Source organism: Spea bombifrons, chromosome 6, assembly GCF_027358695.1.
Source record: "Spea bombifrons isolate aSpeBom1 chromosome 6, aSpeBom1.2.pri, whole genome shotgun sequence".
Lineage (NCBI taxonomy): Eukaryota > Metazoa > Chordata > Amphibia > Anura > Pelobatidae > Spea > Spea bombifrons.
The window spans coordinates 29950023-29969371 of NC_071092.1; the positions used below are offsets into that span (position 1 = coordinate 29950023).

At 38.3% G+C, this 19349-nt stretch overlaps 1 protein-coding gene and 1 long non-coding RNA gene across 2 annotated transcripts in view; both read right to left on the reverse strand.

Moving 5' to 3' along the window:
* The window catches only part of LOC128499871 (uncharacterized), a 374046-nt gene extending 355220 nt beyond the window's left edge, over positions 1–18826 (reverse strand). The window contains exon 1 of the long non-coding RNA XR_008354821.1: positions 18815–18826. This is a non-coding gene — a long non-coding RNA (uncharacterized LOC128499871). The remainder of the gene's footprint in view (positions 1–18814) is intronic.
* On the reverse strand, positions 1916–8819 carry VCAM1 (vascular cell adhesion molecule 1). Its single transcript, XM_053468822.1, has 9 exons — positions 8556–8819; positions 7550–7828; positions 6629–6949; positions 6056–6325; positions 5584–5850; positions 5078–5341; positions 4684–4950; positions 3981–4247; positions 1916–2829 (listed from the first exon to the last, which is right to left on the reverse strand). Exons 1-9 carry the CDS (start codon positions 8695–8697, stop codon positions 2669–2671), a joined length of 2238 nt encoding a protein of 745 aa, XP_053324797.1. The 5' UTR covers positions 8698–8819; the 3' UTR covers positions 1916–2668.
* Positions 18827–19349: the final 523 nt, after the last annotated feature.

The window sequence follows — 19349 nt, forward strand, 5'->3', positions numbered from 1 at the left end:
TAACTATTCCTCACAGTTAATGCACTGTTACATAACCATGAAATTGTTCTTCTAGCACACATCTCGATTCCTGTTTCATAACCTCATCTCACTCACACCTACAACGGCTTCAATGTACGGCATCAGACATCTGGTATTCCTTAGTTATTGAGGAGCACACAACAGTCCCTATACATGTATGTTATATATAAAAGTTCTATAGATTAGTGATATCCATTTGATGCTGGTTAATTGTCTTATCAAACATGTTGCTCTGGCAAAATCTATTTGATTTTCCCACATATCACTTTGGGTACATACTGTATCCCTTTAGTGATCCACTGTGTAGATGAACCCTAAGACACCTGCACTCACTAGGGACCTAAATTGACGTCACATGCACTTCCTTTTTGAGAACAGCTGATTTGTCACGCTTTTTGAACTCACTAAAGCCCACCGTGTTGATACAGTTTGATATTAACGGCCCCCGAATAGGAGGGAGTGGTTTCTAGCTGTGGGGTAGAAAGCTGAGGGATGAGTATTAGTGTGTGACAGTACAAATAGATATAATATAATGGAGGAACTAGAAGATGATCAGTTCGCACTTCTACTAAATACCGTGACTGACATGATCCATGATTCTAACGGACTTCTCTGCGCTCTACTGAAACGGGACATACAAAGAATATGGTAAACATGTCTATGAGGAGGCAGCCTCTAAAAACAACAGTGCCACGGTTTAACTTTGGCAGAAATCACAATTGCCAGTTGTAGGACGTTGAATTACTGTACAGGAGAACTAACCGCTAACACATATTTGGACTAATGCAGAATATCGCTTTTTTAACCCTTTGATCATATCAAAGATATTTAGTTACGTTTATTTGAAATATGTACATCAACATTTAAAGATGTTGCAAAATAAGACAAAGCATATTCTGAGAAAAAGCCATTAGCCGTCAACATCCAGAGTAGGAGGCAGAAGAGGTCCTTTTCCTCCTCTACCTTGTAGAATAAATAGAAAAAATAGTAAAAGATGGAGAAATGGAAGTAAAAATGGTGGAAATTAGGTAAAAACTAACACATTTCTCTAGCAATCCATTCCTGTCCAGTTCAGCGTAAATAAGACCACACAAGATTATTTAAAAAGAACACATGTTTATTAGAGACTGAGCCTACATAAAACAGTATATGAATTCACAGTAAGACCCACAAACTCATTTGAACCTCTTTGTATTAACAGAACAAAGCAATAGGTGTACCATAACATCAGAGAGCAATGTGTATAGCATTGTGGGCAGCCGTGTGTATGATGTGTTCATATATATATATATATATATATATATATATATGTACTCCTATTTATGTTTTCTCCCATTTAATACAGGTATTAAGCCTTCAGTAGTACTGCATGTACTAAATAATTCATATTTCACTAGAATCAAATGCAGTAGATAGTTGGGAGAGTACCTATGGTTTGAGTGAACTAGAATGGCAGGATCAGGTAGTGTAGGTGGTCTCAATACTACCTATAGTGGGGGAGATGATGAATGCCAGGGGCTTGTACCTTGTTTACTAGTTTTATTAGGGAATGAGGAATAAATAGTTTGCAGATTACCTGCCTTGGGTTATGAGGAGCATACACTGATTTTGGAAGCCTCTTGTAACAATCTATAGCCCACAGCTTGTGGTTGACGTACAAACATTGTCTCTCATGAAGTCATCATTCATAAAAGGTATTATTAGATGTTCATGGGGTTCTACAGTAGCTGAGTTTCTTGGTTCCATAAACAATCACCAAATGGATGAGTGTGTCCCACATTCATGTACAAAGTAAGTGTACTAACAGTGAATGATTTCATATGGGATCTAGCAAAAATAGTTTGCCACTCCATTCAATGAGACTAATTGACAGCACTTTCTTTTCCTTGTACAATGACATTATTTCAAGCCTTTTCTTATAGTATTTTAGCTTTCCCACGAACCATCCCTCCCACATTAACCCCCAACAAAAGACTCTGGGACAAGCATCAGCAGTGGAGTGAGAAAAACCAAGAATTACAATTCATCGCTTGTAACAAAACAGATTTCAACTAGACATAAGAAAAAGAACAAACAAAAAAAATGGGTCTCAAACAAAACAGGCTTAAAGCACATGCACACACACACACAAAAAGAAACAAAACATTAAAAGATTAGCTGGGAACACAAACAAAAAGATGTGTTGGGTAGTATCAAAATTTAAATAAACAGCAGCTTCTAAACCGTATATAATAATTAAAAAAATGACAAAATATTTACAACATAGAAAACTATCTCTCAAAACTAAGTGCAAACTGAACTTTGAATATGAATCACACCCAATGGTTCCTTTCCAATTTTCACATGTAGAGGAATTGTCTTGGCCAGATTTCACTCAGGTGACAATTTCCGCTTGAAGGCTGAAGAATCTGCCTTGGCATGAGGCGTTGACCAAGATTAAACAACATAGTTAGTGGTGGCAGTCGTGTATCATGGTTCTACTTTAGCCCATCCTCACAAGAAATCTCACTGTTCTCATATATATGCACAACTTTCCAACTTTTGGCGTCCGTGGAAAGAGCACACACTAGATTCAGATATCTGCCAACGAAGGTTAATACTGGCAAAATGTTCTACAGTCAACTTCACTTCATTTAACCTTTTTAGGTCACACTCTGTTCTTCAAAGCATTCACCAAGCTGTATGATCCTTTCAACCTTGCTTGTTTCATTTTATAAATGAGAAACCCAATAAAACCAGCTGAGACTGCAGCCATGGACAGTACTATAGCCGGGGCAATGAGGCTATACTTGGAGCCTTGCTGTCGCTCTGTAAGAGACAAAAAGAAGCAGATGGACTATGAACCATTTGTGTCGTGTAAAGTTGAATTTATGGAGATTCATATCAAGTTCAAGGATCAAGAAAAATTATATATTCAAATATAGTATTTATAAGCCTAGATATCATATATATATATATATATATATATATATATATATATATATATATATATATATATATATATTATATATATTGTTATTCGTTTTAATATGCTGTTGATTAAACAAAGAGCCTTAAACTGGTTTTGATCCTTACATTCCACTGCACTGTTTTTGGTATCCATATGGCTGAGAAGTGAAAGCGTGTGAAAAGTATATTCCTTAGGGTATTGAAAGTATGTGAAGCTTATAACATGTGTGTGTTGGGGGTGGTGTTCTTCCCATGCACAGTGGAAGCACTTCCTTTGTTGGGTCACATTTTTGGTAATACTCAACAGTTATATTGGATTATGTACAGAGCCGTTTTAGTGGAACTTGGGGCAACAATCCACCAGCTACTCGCTTAACCCAGTTACACCTGCTCTGGAGGCCCTTTCATCCCAGGTGGTTGCCGTAAAGATCTAGAATTTATTGCCCGGTGGGAAAAAATAAAAAACATAATTTGACACAATGGGGCTCAGATTTATACCACCAGTGAGATTAGCAGAAATGGTGATTCCATTTAAAACTACTATACTGTATCTGAGAGGATAACAGAGACACAACAGTTTAAAAATACTTTTGCTTCTTCCACAGATGTCTATGTTATTTTTAAATAGCTCTTGGAATTTACACACTGTGCAATTTGAGCTCCGAATGGTTCACAGCTGCTCTTATTTTCACTAAAAAGTGACAATGGAGACCTTATAAAGATCATCTAAATACAGTTCGAGTGTAAAGGAAGCCTTTAAGGGGCTGTTGCTGGTCACAAGTCCAAAGATACAAACTGTGAATGGCCTAAAAAAGTTAGCAGTGTTTCCAAGAATTGGTATTTAACATTACTGTTGCTCCAATAGAAGAAGTAAATTGTGTTTCTAGTGTTTATTGTGTTGTGTTCCAAGTCATGAGTTCGAAACACTTTCTTTGATAGAATAAATTATAGTACACTTTGTTCAGCGCAACATTTTTTTCAGGGTATATTTTAGAAACATGTAATCTTACCTTGGACATTGATTTCAATAACCTTGGTCCTATTACCCGCTTCATTAATTATGCTGACCGTGTATGTCCCAGTGTCATTGACAGTAACATTTCGCAAGGTGAAGGTTCCGTTTTCGGCCTGCATAATGGTGCTATTTCCAGGACACACTTTCTGCAGTATGATGGTCGGGGATGGAATGCTGTGGCTATCGCAGATTATGGTGACTGTGTCTCCTTCTGTAACATTCTCAGATGGTGTGACAACGACCGTGGTGTTCTCAGGTGGAACTAAAGGCGCAGAGGTAAAAACACAGTAAGAACCCAGCAAATACAAGATTTGTAAATAAAGGTATGCCTCAAAAACCAAGTTGAGCATATTTGTGTTAGCAGTACTAGGCACGGTGAGTAAATCCTTAATGGGCCCAAGGGCAGATGATAATTAAGTCTTGTCCTTTATGGTCCTCCTCTACAGCCTTATGCCTAATAAGGGAGGAAACATCAAGGTCTAAGGAGGACCACAAGAAAGCCAATGCTATGAAGATAAGTGCAGGATAAAACACAATGAGACCACCATGGAACACCTGTTTTATGTTTAGGAGTGCAGGGAGGAGTGCCCTTGAAAATGCAGGTGGCTAGACTTAATCCAGCACTGCCTGTTATTGTATGCCGAGTACAGATAAATTGCAACCAATGTCGCAACAAATAATACTTTTTAGCTTCATACCTTGCACAGTCAATACTGTTTCAACAACTTCTTCTCCCACAGCATTCCTTGATTCACATCTATATATCCCTGAATGCTCCACAGAAGCATGCACAATTGTGTGTTCTCCATCACTGGTTTCCCAATCTAATAAACCGCTGTCAGTATATTTAATTAGGGTCAGTTCTGGTGTGGGATATGCTTCTGAAATGCATGAAACGTGAACAGATTGCCCTTCCATCACAGACGTAGATGGCATGATGATTAGATGTGTGTTTTTGGGTGGAACTGTTGAATAAGAGAACTCAAGTTAAAACATTTGGGAAACAAGCTTTGATCTTGCATGCAGTATATATTGATGGTCATCTGCTCCAATCAGTTTTGTATTCACCAGTTGTAGACATGATCACCTCACCTTGCACCAGTAGCTCTGCTGTTTTCTTCTCACTCCCCACTGTGTTATATGCTTCACACTCATAGACGCCATTATTCATGCTGGTCACATTCCTGACCGTGAAATCCGGCCCATTCACAAGGAGTACGGTCCCTCCTGACTTGGTGTGCTGATAGATGGAGAAACTAGGGGTTGGGACTCCATCACTTTTACAAGACAGTGTTACTGTGTCTCCTTCTTTGGCATCAGAGGGAAAGTAGGAAATCACTGTGTTCTTAGGAAGATCTGCAGTAAAAAGAAAGATTATGGTGTTATCACTGAACATAAAATAATGAAATAGCTCATATGAAAAACTGATACATCTCATGGAAAAAAACTGCCACTAAGCCTCTACATTCGTCAAGTAACACCATTGCTCAGTACGTCTGAAGAGCCCCTCATACAGTTACTGATCACAGTTACTGTTTTAGTTAACTCAAAAGTACACATAAGTCATACCCAATACCACAACAATATACAACACTTACACTCCACAGTCAGGGACACTGTTGCTTCTGCTTTCTTAAGCAGGTTCTCTGCACGGCATACGTATACAGCAGTGTGCTGGGGTTGTGCTTCATGTATTTCATAGACTCCATCTCCATCAAGTAAGAGTTTGTGTTCTGTTTCTGTCATCATCCACAGGGACACGTTTGTCCCAGACTGACCATGCCCATAGCACTCGATTGTAACTGCTTCCCCCATTAGAACTGTTGTTTTTGGCAGGATGTTTATTGTAGGTTGGTTTGGGGTATCTAAAAAGTGAGAGCAATGTAAATGGTTAGTGGCCTTCTAAAATCAACTGAATCATTGGGTGACAGACGTTGAAAAGAATGTTAGGGCATAACTATCCATTGTGTGGGTTCTTGCTTATTTCAGTAAATAATAAGGTCGGTTATAGAAGCATCATTAAAGGGGGAATAGCATAGGGGAAAAATAAAGAAAATGTAGGATATACACCTTGTACAGTAATTTCCACTGAGTCCTCTTTTTTCCCCACAGCATTCTCTACATAACAAATGTATTTCCCAGAGTTTTCTGGTTTTGCTTGAAGAATTGTCAGAAATCCATCTTCACTAGGATATACTTCATAATCGTGGTATTCCGTCTGTTTCACCCACCACTTTCTAGCTGGAGTTCTGCTTTCAGAACTACAATTCAAATATATTGTGTCCATCAAGTTCACCTTAGTAGATGGGTAAACTGTAATATGAGGATTTCCTGGTGGATCTGTAAAAGAGGATAGCCTTTCAATTATATCAGCATCAACACATATGGAAAATCTAATGGTTTGTCAAAGCCAACTATATGATGTAACGTAAAACATGAGAGGCAATTATTTCCTCTAATATATTTTCAGTTCTTCAACATTTAAATGACGATGCGAGCTGTGATCTCCCACACAAGTTTATTCATCCAGTCATCTGACCAACTGGATAGGAGCTTTTAAATAGTATTTGGTGGATGTGTGCTGATTCCTTGTTTTGTTACACCAAGTCCCATATGTCAACCCATGATCACACTGTTACTTACAATTCAGATTGAGTGTTATCTTGGCATCTCTGGTCATTGGTTTAATCTCATTAGTTGTGAATTCTAGTTGTGCCACACACTGGACTTCCATGCCCTCATGTTCCTCAGTGGGGATCCAGCCGTATGATAGGCTGACGTTTTCCATCTGGTTTGTGTCATCCATATTCCATTCCGGGATAGATTCTGCCACCTCATTTTTGTCCACCAGGATCTTAACACTCATCATCTCCACAGGATATACAAGTGGGACAGTACAATTGATTGTAGACCGAACACCAACAACCAGTGAGGACACTCGTAAGATGGGGTCACTGGGAAAAGCTGCAACAAGACCAGAAAGGAGTGTTATTGTCAGGGAAAAGTACAACGTAACACAGGAAAATACTGTTGAGTTATTATAGGTCTGTCAGTCAACTTCTACATGAGGGAAGACATTTTATGGACACATTACCAGTTAAACCTAGTGTAAAGCTACATGTTTTGAGGTATCACATTACTACTATACTTCTCTACCCTTTTTAATTTTGCTCCAGATAAACTAGTTCCTTGCCAAAGACACCACTTTCTCAAGGGCACCACATGAAGAATGTCAGAGTGTTTAAATTGTAGCCCTGCCCAGTTAAACCGTTTATCCACCCAATTTTTGTCATAGTCATCCTATTTTCACAAGTCAAGTTCACATCATACATATGCCTCACCCACAACTAATTTCATTTAAACTAGATTATTTATAGTATTGCTACTATTTGTTTATGAAATAAGGGAAGCAGTACAGTTTCCTCACTCTAGTTTTAGTCTCTACTACTCTACTGTAGATTGGTAGCCTGGAATTTCTAACACATGTGGTTTCTATAATGTCAGTGCAGCAACTAAGAATCAGAGCCCATGGGCACTAGAAGAATATAATAGAAAATAACTTACAGTATGGTATGATTTTGACGCTTTTCTCTGATTTTCCATTCTTGCAAAAGACTTTACACACATATTGACCTTCACTCTCCTTGGTGACCATCATCATGGTCAGGTTGGAAATGTGTCCTTTGGTGCTAACTGTACCAGATAAGGTCTTGTCCATAAGACTAGACCAGGTAAAGGAAGGCTCATCACAATCCAAGGCAGTACCAATGATGACAAGTGGTTCCCCAATTTGTACAGGAATCACACTCTCCGAAGGAGAAAACATAATTGAGGAAGCGGAGGCTGTGGAGAACACATTAGTCAGAAGGTTAAACATATTATAATTCAATGTCAAAAGCAACTAGAAATTACAGATTGTAAAATTAACCAGTACGTCACCAAGGGGTACAATATGGTTTAGCTGTCCACAAAAATTGTTTGACCTTGTGGAAACACTAAGCTGAAGAGGTTTTAACCAAGTGAAAGATCACTTTCATTCATAAGACTGCAGACCATATCGCATGTTATAAATCACTTCTTGGTTTAATATGCTGAGTCTGCAGAATATCAGAAGTGGGATGGATGTCTTACTAGTCACACATACTACATAATCAATGGCTTAGACTTATAACAAAATAAAACTATACTTACAATGATGGATTTACATGGTGTGATATACCAAGTTTAAAATGAATTGATATCCCAAAGTCAACTTTAGTTCATATAGTAATGCACATTGACAGTGTAGCGCAGCGTATGTACTGGATTATTATCACTATACATTTAGTGTATAGCTCAGGGGAAGCATTTTTGGGCAGTTGTTCTAAAATATATCAGTCAACAGGGTAAATATTTAACCCATTATTGCAAGAGGATTTTTATTTTATGTGAATAGCCCACAAGTAGTTGCAAAAATGTTACTGGAAAATACATTACAGTGCCTATAGTGCTTTGTAGGTCCTAAAGAACAAGGATGAACTCTGATAAAATACATGATTAGGATTTAGAAAATACAAAAAAAAAATCTTACTAGTCATAAAGAGACAGGTGATCTGTATGAAACCCAGAGCTGATGGGAGGATTCCTTTAGTTCCAGACATTATTAGATGTCTTTTTTGTAACAGTCTTTCAAGGTAGGATGTCCAGTGTGTACAATGTATCCTTGGTTTCATATAATCTCATTAATAGCCTTAATAGTCCAGATTTTTTATGATGCCAGAGGTTCAAGTGATGGAGATCCAATGTGTTCCAGGTTCTTGTGTTCTACTGCCTGTCTGCTTCAGCAGTGAGCAGAGATGTGTAACGGATCAAGTCATGTCTCTCTTTTTAAGGACTGAGGGAGGAGGGAGATTCCAGCTGGGGAAACCACAAGGCACTCTGAAGAGTGAATTAGAATGTGACTCTCACAAGTCCCACTGCTGCCCTCTACTGTACAGAAAGAGAAAGTGTATTGTTTGGTGATGTAATGTCACAAGATACAGTGGACTGGAAACTACCTTGGAAGTTGTGACCTAAAAAAGTAATTACTCAAAGCAATCTGAAATGTCTAATATTGTTTTGTAAAAACATTAACAATAGCCTAACCACTGAAAAATAAGACTTACTTACTGATTTCACTGGCAGTAAAATATATACTATGGCACAAAAAAAGTACAGATAATATTGTTTAATATAAAAATCACAACCTATGCCTGCCTAATGACTTTGTTCAGGAATGAAAGTGAAACTACCTTTGCATTAGTTCTTAATTACCGGTAATTGTTTTGAGAGCTAGATTTGGATGCTTTGTGGTCTATTTATAAAGTGTTGATTGAGTCCCATGGAAAGTTCAGCTAAGTTGAGTTGCTTACATCAACAGGTTCTTACAGGGACTTTATATGAAAGGCTTACATGAGCAACAGTAGGAGTTAAATGGATAGGTTGTAGTTCAATGGGATACATGAAATGGGCATATGAGAAGTTAGGGAGGACATTTGCAGAGGTACATAGCTGATAAACATGTCATGAGTGGCCTTCTTTTGCATGTTGCACATTTTTGGCTATACGGAAGGCTGTTGTTAATAGCCGTGTACAGGATTGAGAAATGGTATAGGTAGGATATACACCTTGTACAGTTATCTCCACTGAAGCTTCTTTCCCCCCCCCCCACAGTTTTGTCTGTGTAACAGGTGTATTGCCCAGAGTTTGCTGGTGCTAAGTGTTTTTGAGACCTAGATTTGGTTGCTTTTTGGTCTATTCACAAAAGGTTGGCTTGAGTTATACTGATAAATCAGTTGGGTTTGATGGAGTTGTTCAGATCAACTCAGCTAAAACTGAGCAACTTGTCAATTCAATAAAGTCAACTAGGTAGTTCAAGTTGGCTCGATACAAGTCAATTCAAACCAACTCAAATGCCAACTTGCAGCAAAAAGCACATTTTGTAATCAATTGATAGTACAGTTGTATTGGCTACAAGTTAAAAAACAAAGTGCTTTAATGCAACTTAATCATCTTGACTCTTTAGGAGCAGGCGAGTGGAGCCAGAACCTTTATAGGGCATTTAGTAAACTGTACTGGCCAATTTGATGACCAACTTGACTGTAGACCCAACTTCCAGACTTACATGGTTCCTCAACTGACAGACTCACATACTCCGATTAGCACAGGCAACCCTACATAAGGTTTGGCAGACATTACAAGCCAAGTTCAAGTTGACAGCTGAGTTCCCAAAGGCGGTTTGACCCAACCTGACAGAAGACTTGATGGCATTAACCTCAACAGGACTCTGAGTGAATGAATGGGTTGCAATTTGAGATGGCTTATTAAAGTGGCCTTGAGTCAGACTAGTTACCCCTGTAACTTAACTGACAAGTCAAGCTCAGAGAAATAACCTTGATCTCTTTATATAGACATAAACAATTTACTGTGATTTTTTTTCTGATCTGTCGGTAAATAAATAAAGATAGTCTCCGACTCACATAAGTGGATCATATCACAACCCTACGCGTAAGCCGAGTTTTTTTTTCAACTTCAGATCAATCTATCTTGGCGCTATGTCAGTCGGGAACCCTGCAACCTACCCATAAGGGAACTTATTTTTATATATATTTTTGTGGTGTGTATTTAAGCCCTTCTCCTCACTTTTTATACATAACTTCTTAGTGTCTCCAGAATACCTTATAACACCAGTCTGTGAGTGAATTGACCAGTTCCAAATTTGTCCAGAACTAATTATTTTGTATTTTTCACTTAATGAATACTACTTTGACATTCTTACTAGATATTTCCTAAGTAGCATTTCAAAGTTAACCTACTTATAGGTAACAGGCGACAACATTTCCACAGTGTTATAAGCGTAATCATATGTGAGAGCTTCCAAGGGCTGGTAACACGAGTTTTCCCTTTCCTGTCCAGTCATGGGCAGAACAATGATAGGTTGAAAAGTTTTGTTGCTGTAGCAGTATAACATATTTTATGTGTTATATGAATATATATATAATAAATAAGAAAATTATTTCTGCTTCACACGGTTATTTTGTTCTGTACATGGAAAACAGTATCCTTGTGGAACCTCTATGCAATAATAATTAAAAAAAAGAGAACACAACATATATACAAAAGCAGAAGTCTTGATTGTTCCATCTCCTCGTGATTCATCATGTGGTGTGTTGTAGCAACATTCCCGTGATGTCGGAATCATGCATGTGCTCCTCTGTCTCCTATGGTCAGTGCCCTCCCTGTCTACTGCATCATGGATATTCTTTTTTAATTCATAGTTAAAATAATAGCTGTGACATTTGAAAATAAAATTTGTGCAGTTTTCTTTTTCCAGATCTTATTTATGTTCTAAATATTAAATTAATTTACAATGAGCTTGGACAAAATGGGATTATGTTACTTAATAAATATTTATAGGGACATTGTGGATACATCTCCATATAAACATTCCTTAAGAACTTATTTACACTTTATTCACTTAGTTTGATAAATGAAATGTAACTAAGTTTTCTGGTAAAATATAATTTACATTTTATTGTTCGTTTTTTTATGCATTGGCCCCTTTGAGTAAAATCTGAGATGCTGTATACTGAAGCTACCAATTCAGTTCCCTCCACTAATGTATACACACAGCAATTCATCAAGCTGCTGAGCGCACGGACAAACAGGTTCTCCTATATTCTTTAGGGACTTGGCTGTGAAGTTGGTTACGACTTGAGTTCACTGTGACCCAAGGAGGAACCCACCGACGGTATTGGATCTCTCTTAAGTTTATCCTTGTCCTTTCCTGAGTTTAGTCGTTCCAGAAATACTATACATTGTATTGTGATTTCTCATACACTATATGACCAACCCTTTACGGCTTCCACTCTTCTGGGAATTCTTTCCACAAGATTGTGGTGTGTTTCTGTGGGAATTTGTGCCCATGCAGCCAAAAGAGCATCTGTGAGGTCAGGCATTGATCTTGGATGAGAAGGCCTGGCTCTATCCGCATTCCAAGGTGTTCATATGGCCATACATTGGTGCTTCATTTTTTAGAGCTGGGTATAGGTATGGATGAAACACCTAAATTCAATAATTAGGTGAGGTGTCCACATAGTTTTGGTCTATATGTACATGTTACAAATACTACATTTATGTTTAAAGTCAGCCTTATTTACAACTTGCTAGTAATCAAGGGATTGCTTCAAATGTAAAATGTGAGTATTATAGCATATTGGCTGTACTCTGGCTACTGCAGTGTCTAGTTAATGTGCTCCTGTTGTTTTGAGCATCATTTACATATTAAGCGAGGCTGTGACACTTAGTTAAAAATCAGCTCGGACAGTTCCAGTGTGACAGCACAGGCAGAGTGTTTGAGGGTTATGATGGCACTGATAATCTCCTTGGGGCAAAGGTGGCACTGTGGCATATGTTGCCTGGTGAAGTTAGGGGGGCCCAGGACAATTTTTGCACGGGGCCTTGTGGTTTCTAGTTGTGTCCTGGCTCCATATCACAAAACAGAACCCACAGCTTGTCCTCCCAGCTGTAATCTTATACTTGGAAGGCTGCCTTGTAATTAGGTTCAACAGGATTACAGTGTAGAGTATGTGAAGTATGCCCTTTAGCGACACAGAACAGAGGAGCAGATAGGGTGGGTGAATCTGCTGAGCATGCAAAATGTTTTAGTTGTTCCACAATCATTGTTTTTCTAATATGAGACTATATTATGAATATAAATTCCCTGCAACTCTTTGGTGCTGCCGCTACCTGGATCCTGATAAGCAGGACTTGGCAGGTCTGTTCAATGCCAGTATTTTATATATTGTTTGGCCATGGCAACTCATTTCTTGAATTGTTTTCAATTTCCGAGAATATTGTGTAACACCTGCTATCAAAACCAGGATAAAAGCACTAGTCTGGTAATCCTACAATTAATCTTCTTAATTCACAAATTGTGTGAGGGTGTCTTTCAGGATAGGTCTTTTGAATAGAACTGAAAGAATGGCCTGGCTGCTGTGAGGAGGAGTACAAGACAATGGATCACTCCTGATACAGATTTCTCAGAAGAGTTGGATGCAGGGGCTTGGAATGTCGACATCCAGAGATTAATAACATTAAACATATTTAACCCTATCCCACTTAAATGGCAATCGACTGCAACACTAGGCAATCAGATTAGTAGTGGAATAGTATTTCAGCAGGTGCAGCAGACAAGTATGGGAATAGTGATAGAACTTTTCCTATTTTGTGTCCTCAGAATGAATGTATTAACCCCTTCAGTCGCCTATAGACGTACCGGTACGTCCATAAAACGCATCTCAAGAAACACCTATGGACATACCGGTACGTCCTGACCTTCTTGTAGCGACAGGGTCACATCCCCTGTCATCAGAAGCCAACATTGCTGCCCGATCTCCTGTAACAGCTTCTGGCGCAAACGCCGGAAAACTGTTACAGTTTTAAATGCACGATCACGCAATCGGGCATTCCCTTCCGGGTCGCGTCACTGCTGACGTCACCCGGAAGGTCATCGGAAGATGGGATATCCCCTGCAGGGTCTGTCTAGACCCTGGTGGGATGACGCATTGATCACAGACACTGTAATCTCTATGCAAGTCTCTGGGGACTTGCATTGAGATCACAGTGTGATTGGTGCAGGGGGGATCGCGGGGAGGAGAGTGAGAAACCATGTTTCTCACTCTTCTCACATGCTAAAACACAAATCATGAAAATAATAATAATAATAATAATAATACAATAGATAATAAAAAAGTGAGCTAAGTGATCATGTTCAAGAGCTCCCTAAGAGGACCTCTAACCATACTGCACTGATAACAGTGCAATTTAAAAAAAATCAATAAATCAATCAACAAAGAGATGCAGTTTAACAATCACAATCTAAGCAACACAGGAGTGTTGGTGTTTGATAAGCGCAGGAAATAATTTCTGCAGCCACAGTGATTGGTGGCCAAATAGCTGCATGAAGAGTGCCCAAATACCCCTGATAAGTCTGGGTTGTCTGCTTTACAGAAATATATACTTTTGTGGGTATTTTTGGTTTATTTGTTTAAAATTAGAGTTGCAATCCCATCATACCTAATGTAAAAACTCTACGAATAATGTACACCTTATAGTATGTGCTGGGAAAGTGCTGGGAAAGTATGGAAATTCTATATAAATGAGGTATTTCTGAATTGATAAACTTGGAGGGGATTTTCCATCACTTTACCTACATTTGTGAGGATTCAGAGGGGAAAATATATATAAAAAATTAGGGGTTTTTTTTCTAATTTTCGCTAGTTATTACTAAATTTCTCATCCTAAAATTTCAGCTAATTATCTAACTATGGTATCAAAAGAAAATTCTATCTCTCCTTGAAACAACAATATATAGTTTACATGGGTACACTATTTGCAAGAATAATGGCTAAACCGACATACCGCAAAAATTGCACCAGGACTTGAGGTACCAAAAACCCCTGGGACGGAAGGGGTTAAAAATGCTCCATTACACTGAAAAAAAATGGTCCAGCATAACAATAACTTTTCTACTTCTGCTTTTCAACGTAGCTATTAATATATCATTTCCTTGAAATTCCATATAATCGTTTCCATTCAGATGGACATGAAATTAAACAAAACACCTTAACGTCCAGTCTAATTCTCCTAAACTGTTGTTGGTCTTGGCAACAATTTCTAGCGCTGGGAATTTCCTTAGTTATAGTTTACAAGGCTCAGACAAGCATTGATTCATCCTGATTTCTGGTCAGACCTACTAGGTTTCTGTTTGTTGGAAATTATTAGTTGTTACTAGTTGCAATCATTTCTAATAATTATATATTTAGACCATAAACAGGAATGAACCTAGGGTTAGTGGTGCCTGTGTTAGGAACACAGTAACACACAAACTTGTTCTAACACTCAATACTCTAATATCATACATTCCTGAGTTTAATAGTTTTTTTTTTTTTAAATATAACCAGAACATATATAACAAGAACATGTATTCCTAATAACATATAGTATACATTATTACAGTAACATTTGGAATACATCTTAAACAAATAAGTTACCACATTAAACCAGGGGATCTTTGCTGCTTTTTTGATTTACCAAAAAACAAAGGAATACAATATTGATGGTGAAAGGTGACAAAGGCTCTATCACGGGCAATGGCCTGAACTCAAATGAGGTTTCAAATAACCCTCCAAGCTGTTGGGGGTAGTGTAAATGATTGCAAGGAGCCCGATTAATGGTCTCTGTGATCACTGGAGCATGGGGGGGGGCGCCTGCCAGGTGCATGCATCCTTTCCCTTTTATTCTATGGAGGGTCACATGATTCCCTTACAAAGATAACAATTTTACTATATACAGTATATTATGGGGGGAAAGACACATCGATTTTACCATATAGGGAAAAAGGGAACCATCTTGTTTCTATTTATGTATTTCATAAAAGCAATAAAGTAACTTGATGATGCTGTGAAGTTCCTCATTCTTCTTCCATTGAGCTGGGATACAGAACATACAAAGAAGTAGCAAATAAAAAACATATATAAAGAAGCCCCATGACATTTTAGGAAGGAATCTAAAAATTGGTCTGGTGTTAAGTTGGGCTCCAGCTTATGACGGAAATGAGGAAACAAAAAAGAACAAGAACATGAAATGGGTTCTTTGGTAGGAAGCTATTCCTGCGCTATGGTCACCAAAAGTAGGCTCTAGGAGGGAAGAGACAACTTGTTTTGCCTCTTTAGCAAAATATTGCGGAGGTTCTATATGCTAGTAAACAATACAATTACTATTCAAACTCAAACTGGGCAATCCAGGAGCTTGCAGTCCATGTGGTGACTCACAGAAATGTCACCGCAATGATGTGGTATATCCTCTATCCTCTCTAATTCACTATTAGAGACCAAATAAAATGCATAAATCAAAAGCAGATATCCAATGGGGTATAAATGATGTTGGTAAAGACCTAATGTATTTCATGCGTTCTAGCACTTAATCATTGGAATAAATATTGTGCCTAAAACATGCCTATAAATATGATCAGTAAGTAACTCCTCAATTCACCTAGGAACTAGGAAAGAAGATTAGGCAGAATAATTGATAGGAAAACTCACCCTCGTTAAAAACTAGTACACAAAGTAAAAAAGGCTCCTTCCATTACACCTACTTAAGTAAGATCACTCCCATTATACAAAATCAGGCAGAAACAGAGGTTTTTAGTGTGTGAAAATAACACAAGGAAAGTGACACTACAGCTCAATTTTACCATTCTATCCCGAAAACAATGTTGATTCCTTGATGCTTTGGATGGAATGCCCGTGAGATTTCATTCCTAAAAGCTGAAATGTTGTTCTTGGCAAACGTTCATCCCCCCGGGAAGTTCCTTTCTTATCAGCAGGGTAGAGAGAAACATCCATCTATATCCTTAGCTAAGCATACTGAACATCAATTTGCTGTAAATGTGCATGTTATCCAAAAATTTAAAATTAGGTTTAAGTATATATTTGACAAGAAGGCCTGTTTGACTCTGAATTCGGAATGTTCTTGATACTTATGCCTATATTATCTTTTTGTATGACGTTGGCTTTAATACATATGTTTTTTTTTAATAAAATAAAAAAAAAACTACAACATCCCCTGATATCCTTTAGTATATTTTTATTCAATGTGTGTAGATTAAATTATATTTTTGTAAGCATATATACTGAAAATCATCTTTTTATGAAATGTTCTACCCAGGCTGCGGAGCTGCATATCTCTGTCTTGCTATGGTTTCTCTGTTTTGCTTCAATCCATTCCTGGATTTCCTTATGCTCTGTTCTGATCTTCCATTCCTTGTTTCTAGTTCTGCTCTTGGCTTCAGCTCTGTTTCCTTTATAAGGTGTGCCCCATCCGTTATATTTGTCTCAGTCTGCAGTCTAAAGGTATGTCTCAGTGCTATGTGTTTAGATTTCATGTTTGGTTTGTTTAGTACCTCTGTAAGCAGGGTTTAGCGTTAGGACCCACCGTCATTGGAGTACTTTGGCGTAGTGGTGGGCTAAGCATACTATGGCCATAATATGTGACGGAATCTCCAATAGTTATCATATAGTCCTAGGCTAGTTCCTGTATTTATGTGTGTCAGTCTGTAATGTAACCTGTGGGGTTTCCTGTCCTGTCTTGTATCCCCGGTAGAGAGGTGTCCTGTTCATGTTGGATCTTGAGTATTCCTTGTCTTGTTCCCTGTTGTGCCCTGTATTATGTATATCTTGTCTGGTTATGTTTCTTGCCTGGTCTCCCTGTCCCTTGCTCGCTATGTTTCTGCTATATACTCTGCTTAGCTTCCACACTCCCAGCCTGCAGGATATTGCTTTGCTTCGTTCTGGACTACATCCGCTGCTATATCAGGCTGCTGGTATGTGGCTGCACAACCCTAGATGCTCAACCCCCGGGTGAGTGCAGTCGCCCTGTACCAGGCCCTGTCCTGTGACTCCGCTACTGCATTCTGAACTCCATCTTTAGGCGCCCTGGGTCATTACAGTCGTCTGTATGGACCCAGTTCCTGACACATGGTCAAACTGGTAGAAAGTGTCAAAATAGATAAACAAAAGTATATATTTTTTGAATATTCACATCAAGAACAAGTTTATTTTTTATTATTGATGCAGTGAGCCACAAACAACTTTGAAAGAGTTTAAAACACATTTTTAATTTTCTCATACACAACAAATACAGTATCAAGATATATGATCAGGTATCTCTCCAATGTTAGGTGAATGAAATAATTTTTTTTAACAAATGAATCTCCAAAGTCTCCTGAATGACAGAATACTACATATGTGTTATATTACATAATCACATGGCCACAACATGCCCCCTAATTATGTGTGCACAAAGCGGATCGTTGGTTGAACCAAGAATGTCCACCATGTTATGTGGAGGGTTCTCTACCGCTAAACATCTAAATAACTCTAACTATAATTCTAGAAGGCCAATAGCAACAATACATCTTCTTTTTTCCAAATGTTTTTTGAATATGAAAGTGTCACCCCCCCCATTCAGGCTGCGGTGCTGCTTGCCTCTAGGCTCCCCTGTCTCGCTACTGCTCCCCTGTCTCGCTGCTGTTCCCCTGTCTCGCTACTGTTCCCCCTTTGCTGTAAGATATGTAATATAGGGCCCTCCATAACACTGCTCCTCCATAAATTTCTGCCTTCATAAGCAAATACTCTCCTACCCGATCCTTATGTTCCTCCCATGGGCTAAGGCTCTCCTCAGAAAGTGCCTGCCTCAGTATATAGTGATGTAATTTATGCTGTACCACCGTCAATGTCTGGCTCTGTATATAATGATGGGTGTTATGCTGTACCACTGTTAATGTCTGGCTCTGTATATAGTGATGGGGTTATGCTGCACCATTGTCAATGTCTGGTTCGGTATATGGTGATGAAAGTAATGCTGAACCACCGTCAGTGCCTAGCTCAGTATATAATGATAGGAGTTATGCTGTACCACAGTCAGTACCTGTCTCAATATATAGTGATGGGAGTTATGATGTACCATCTTCAATGTCTGGCTCAGTCAATTGTGATAAGACTTATGTTGTATCAATGAGCTTGAATATAGCTTTGATGAAGTCATTGATCAATTTGCAAAAATCTGTTCAGTAAATATTATCTGTTCAGTAAATATTATTTATTTAAACATAAACTTTTAAGTGTAAGTGGGGTGCCACATATGGGATCCACCCGGGATCCACTCCAGGTGCCAAATACTTTAGGTATGCCTCTGATATCAGGTACCATGCTGCGTATATTTTTTTACTGCCATCCTGCTGTCCTTTACTTTTTTGCCGTCTGTACAGAAAACAAATAGATTAAAATATTTGTGTCTATATCATATTACTTTCCTTTTTTCATTTCTACAGAGTCAGGTTGGAAAGTGCAAATTAATTCTCTATGTGTAATAGCTGGTTTCTGTAAGTGAGACTAGTAGCAGGAAATTGGAAACTGAGAGGGAAAGGATGGCACGGATGGAAAAATATTAGGAGGCTAATGTGACTAAAAGACAAAAGAGACACTGATATAGATCAGATAAATAAAAAGAAGAATAAGCATAGTTCAATGAAAGCCTAATATACATATTCTAAGGAGGCTCAAAACCCAGGAGAGAAAACTTTCTTTCCTCACTTCATCCAGTACTTACTTCCTCATCCAGTACTTACTCATGTACTTCTTTCAACCTCTACATTTCACATAGCAGAAGACTGTGAGTCAAAGTAAAAATGTTTGTGTGGTTTTTTGCTAGTGATATTACACACAATGTTAAGCCACCTCTCCGTGTACTCTCTTGCTTTGGATCTAAAAGTTGTGTCTCAATC

Bases quoted from the DNA above. Each gene is read 5' to 3' on its own strand.
- VCAM1 (XM_053468822.1), bottom strand. From the start codon at position 8,697: ATGAAACCAAGGATACATTGTACACACTGGACATCCTACCTTGAAAGA. The intron at 6,950-7,549 runs GTAAGTTATTTT...GTCTTGTTGCAG, and splicing joins CGTCAAAATCATACCATACT to CTTTTCCCAGTGACCCCATC. The intron at 4,248-4,683 runs GTATGAAGCTAA...CTGCGCCTTTAG, and splicing joins AACAGTATTGACTGTGCAAG to TTCCACCTGAGAACACCACG.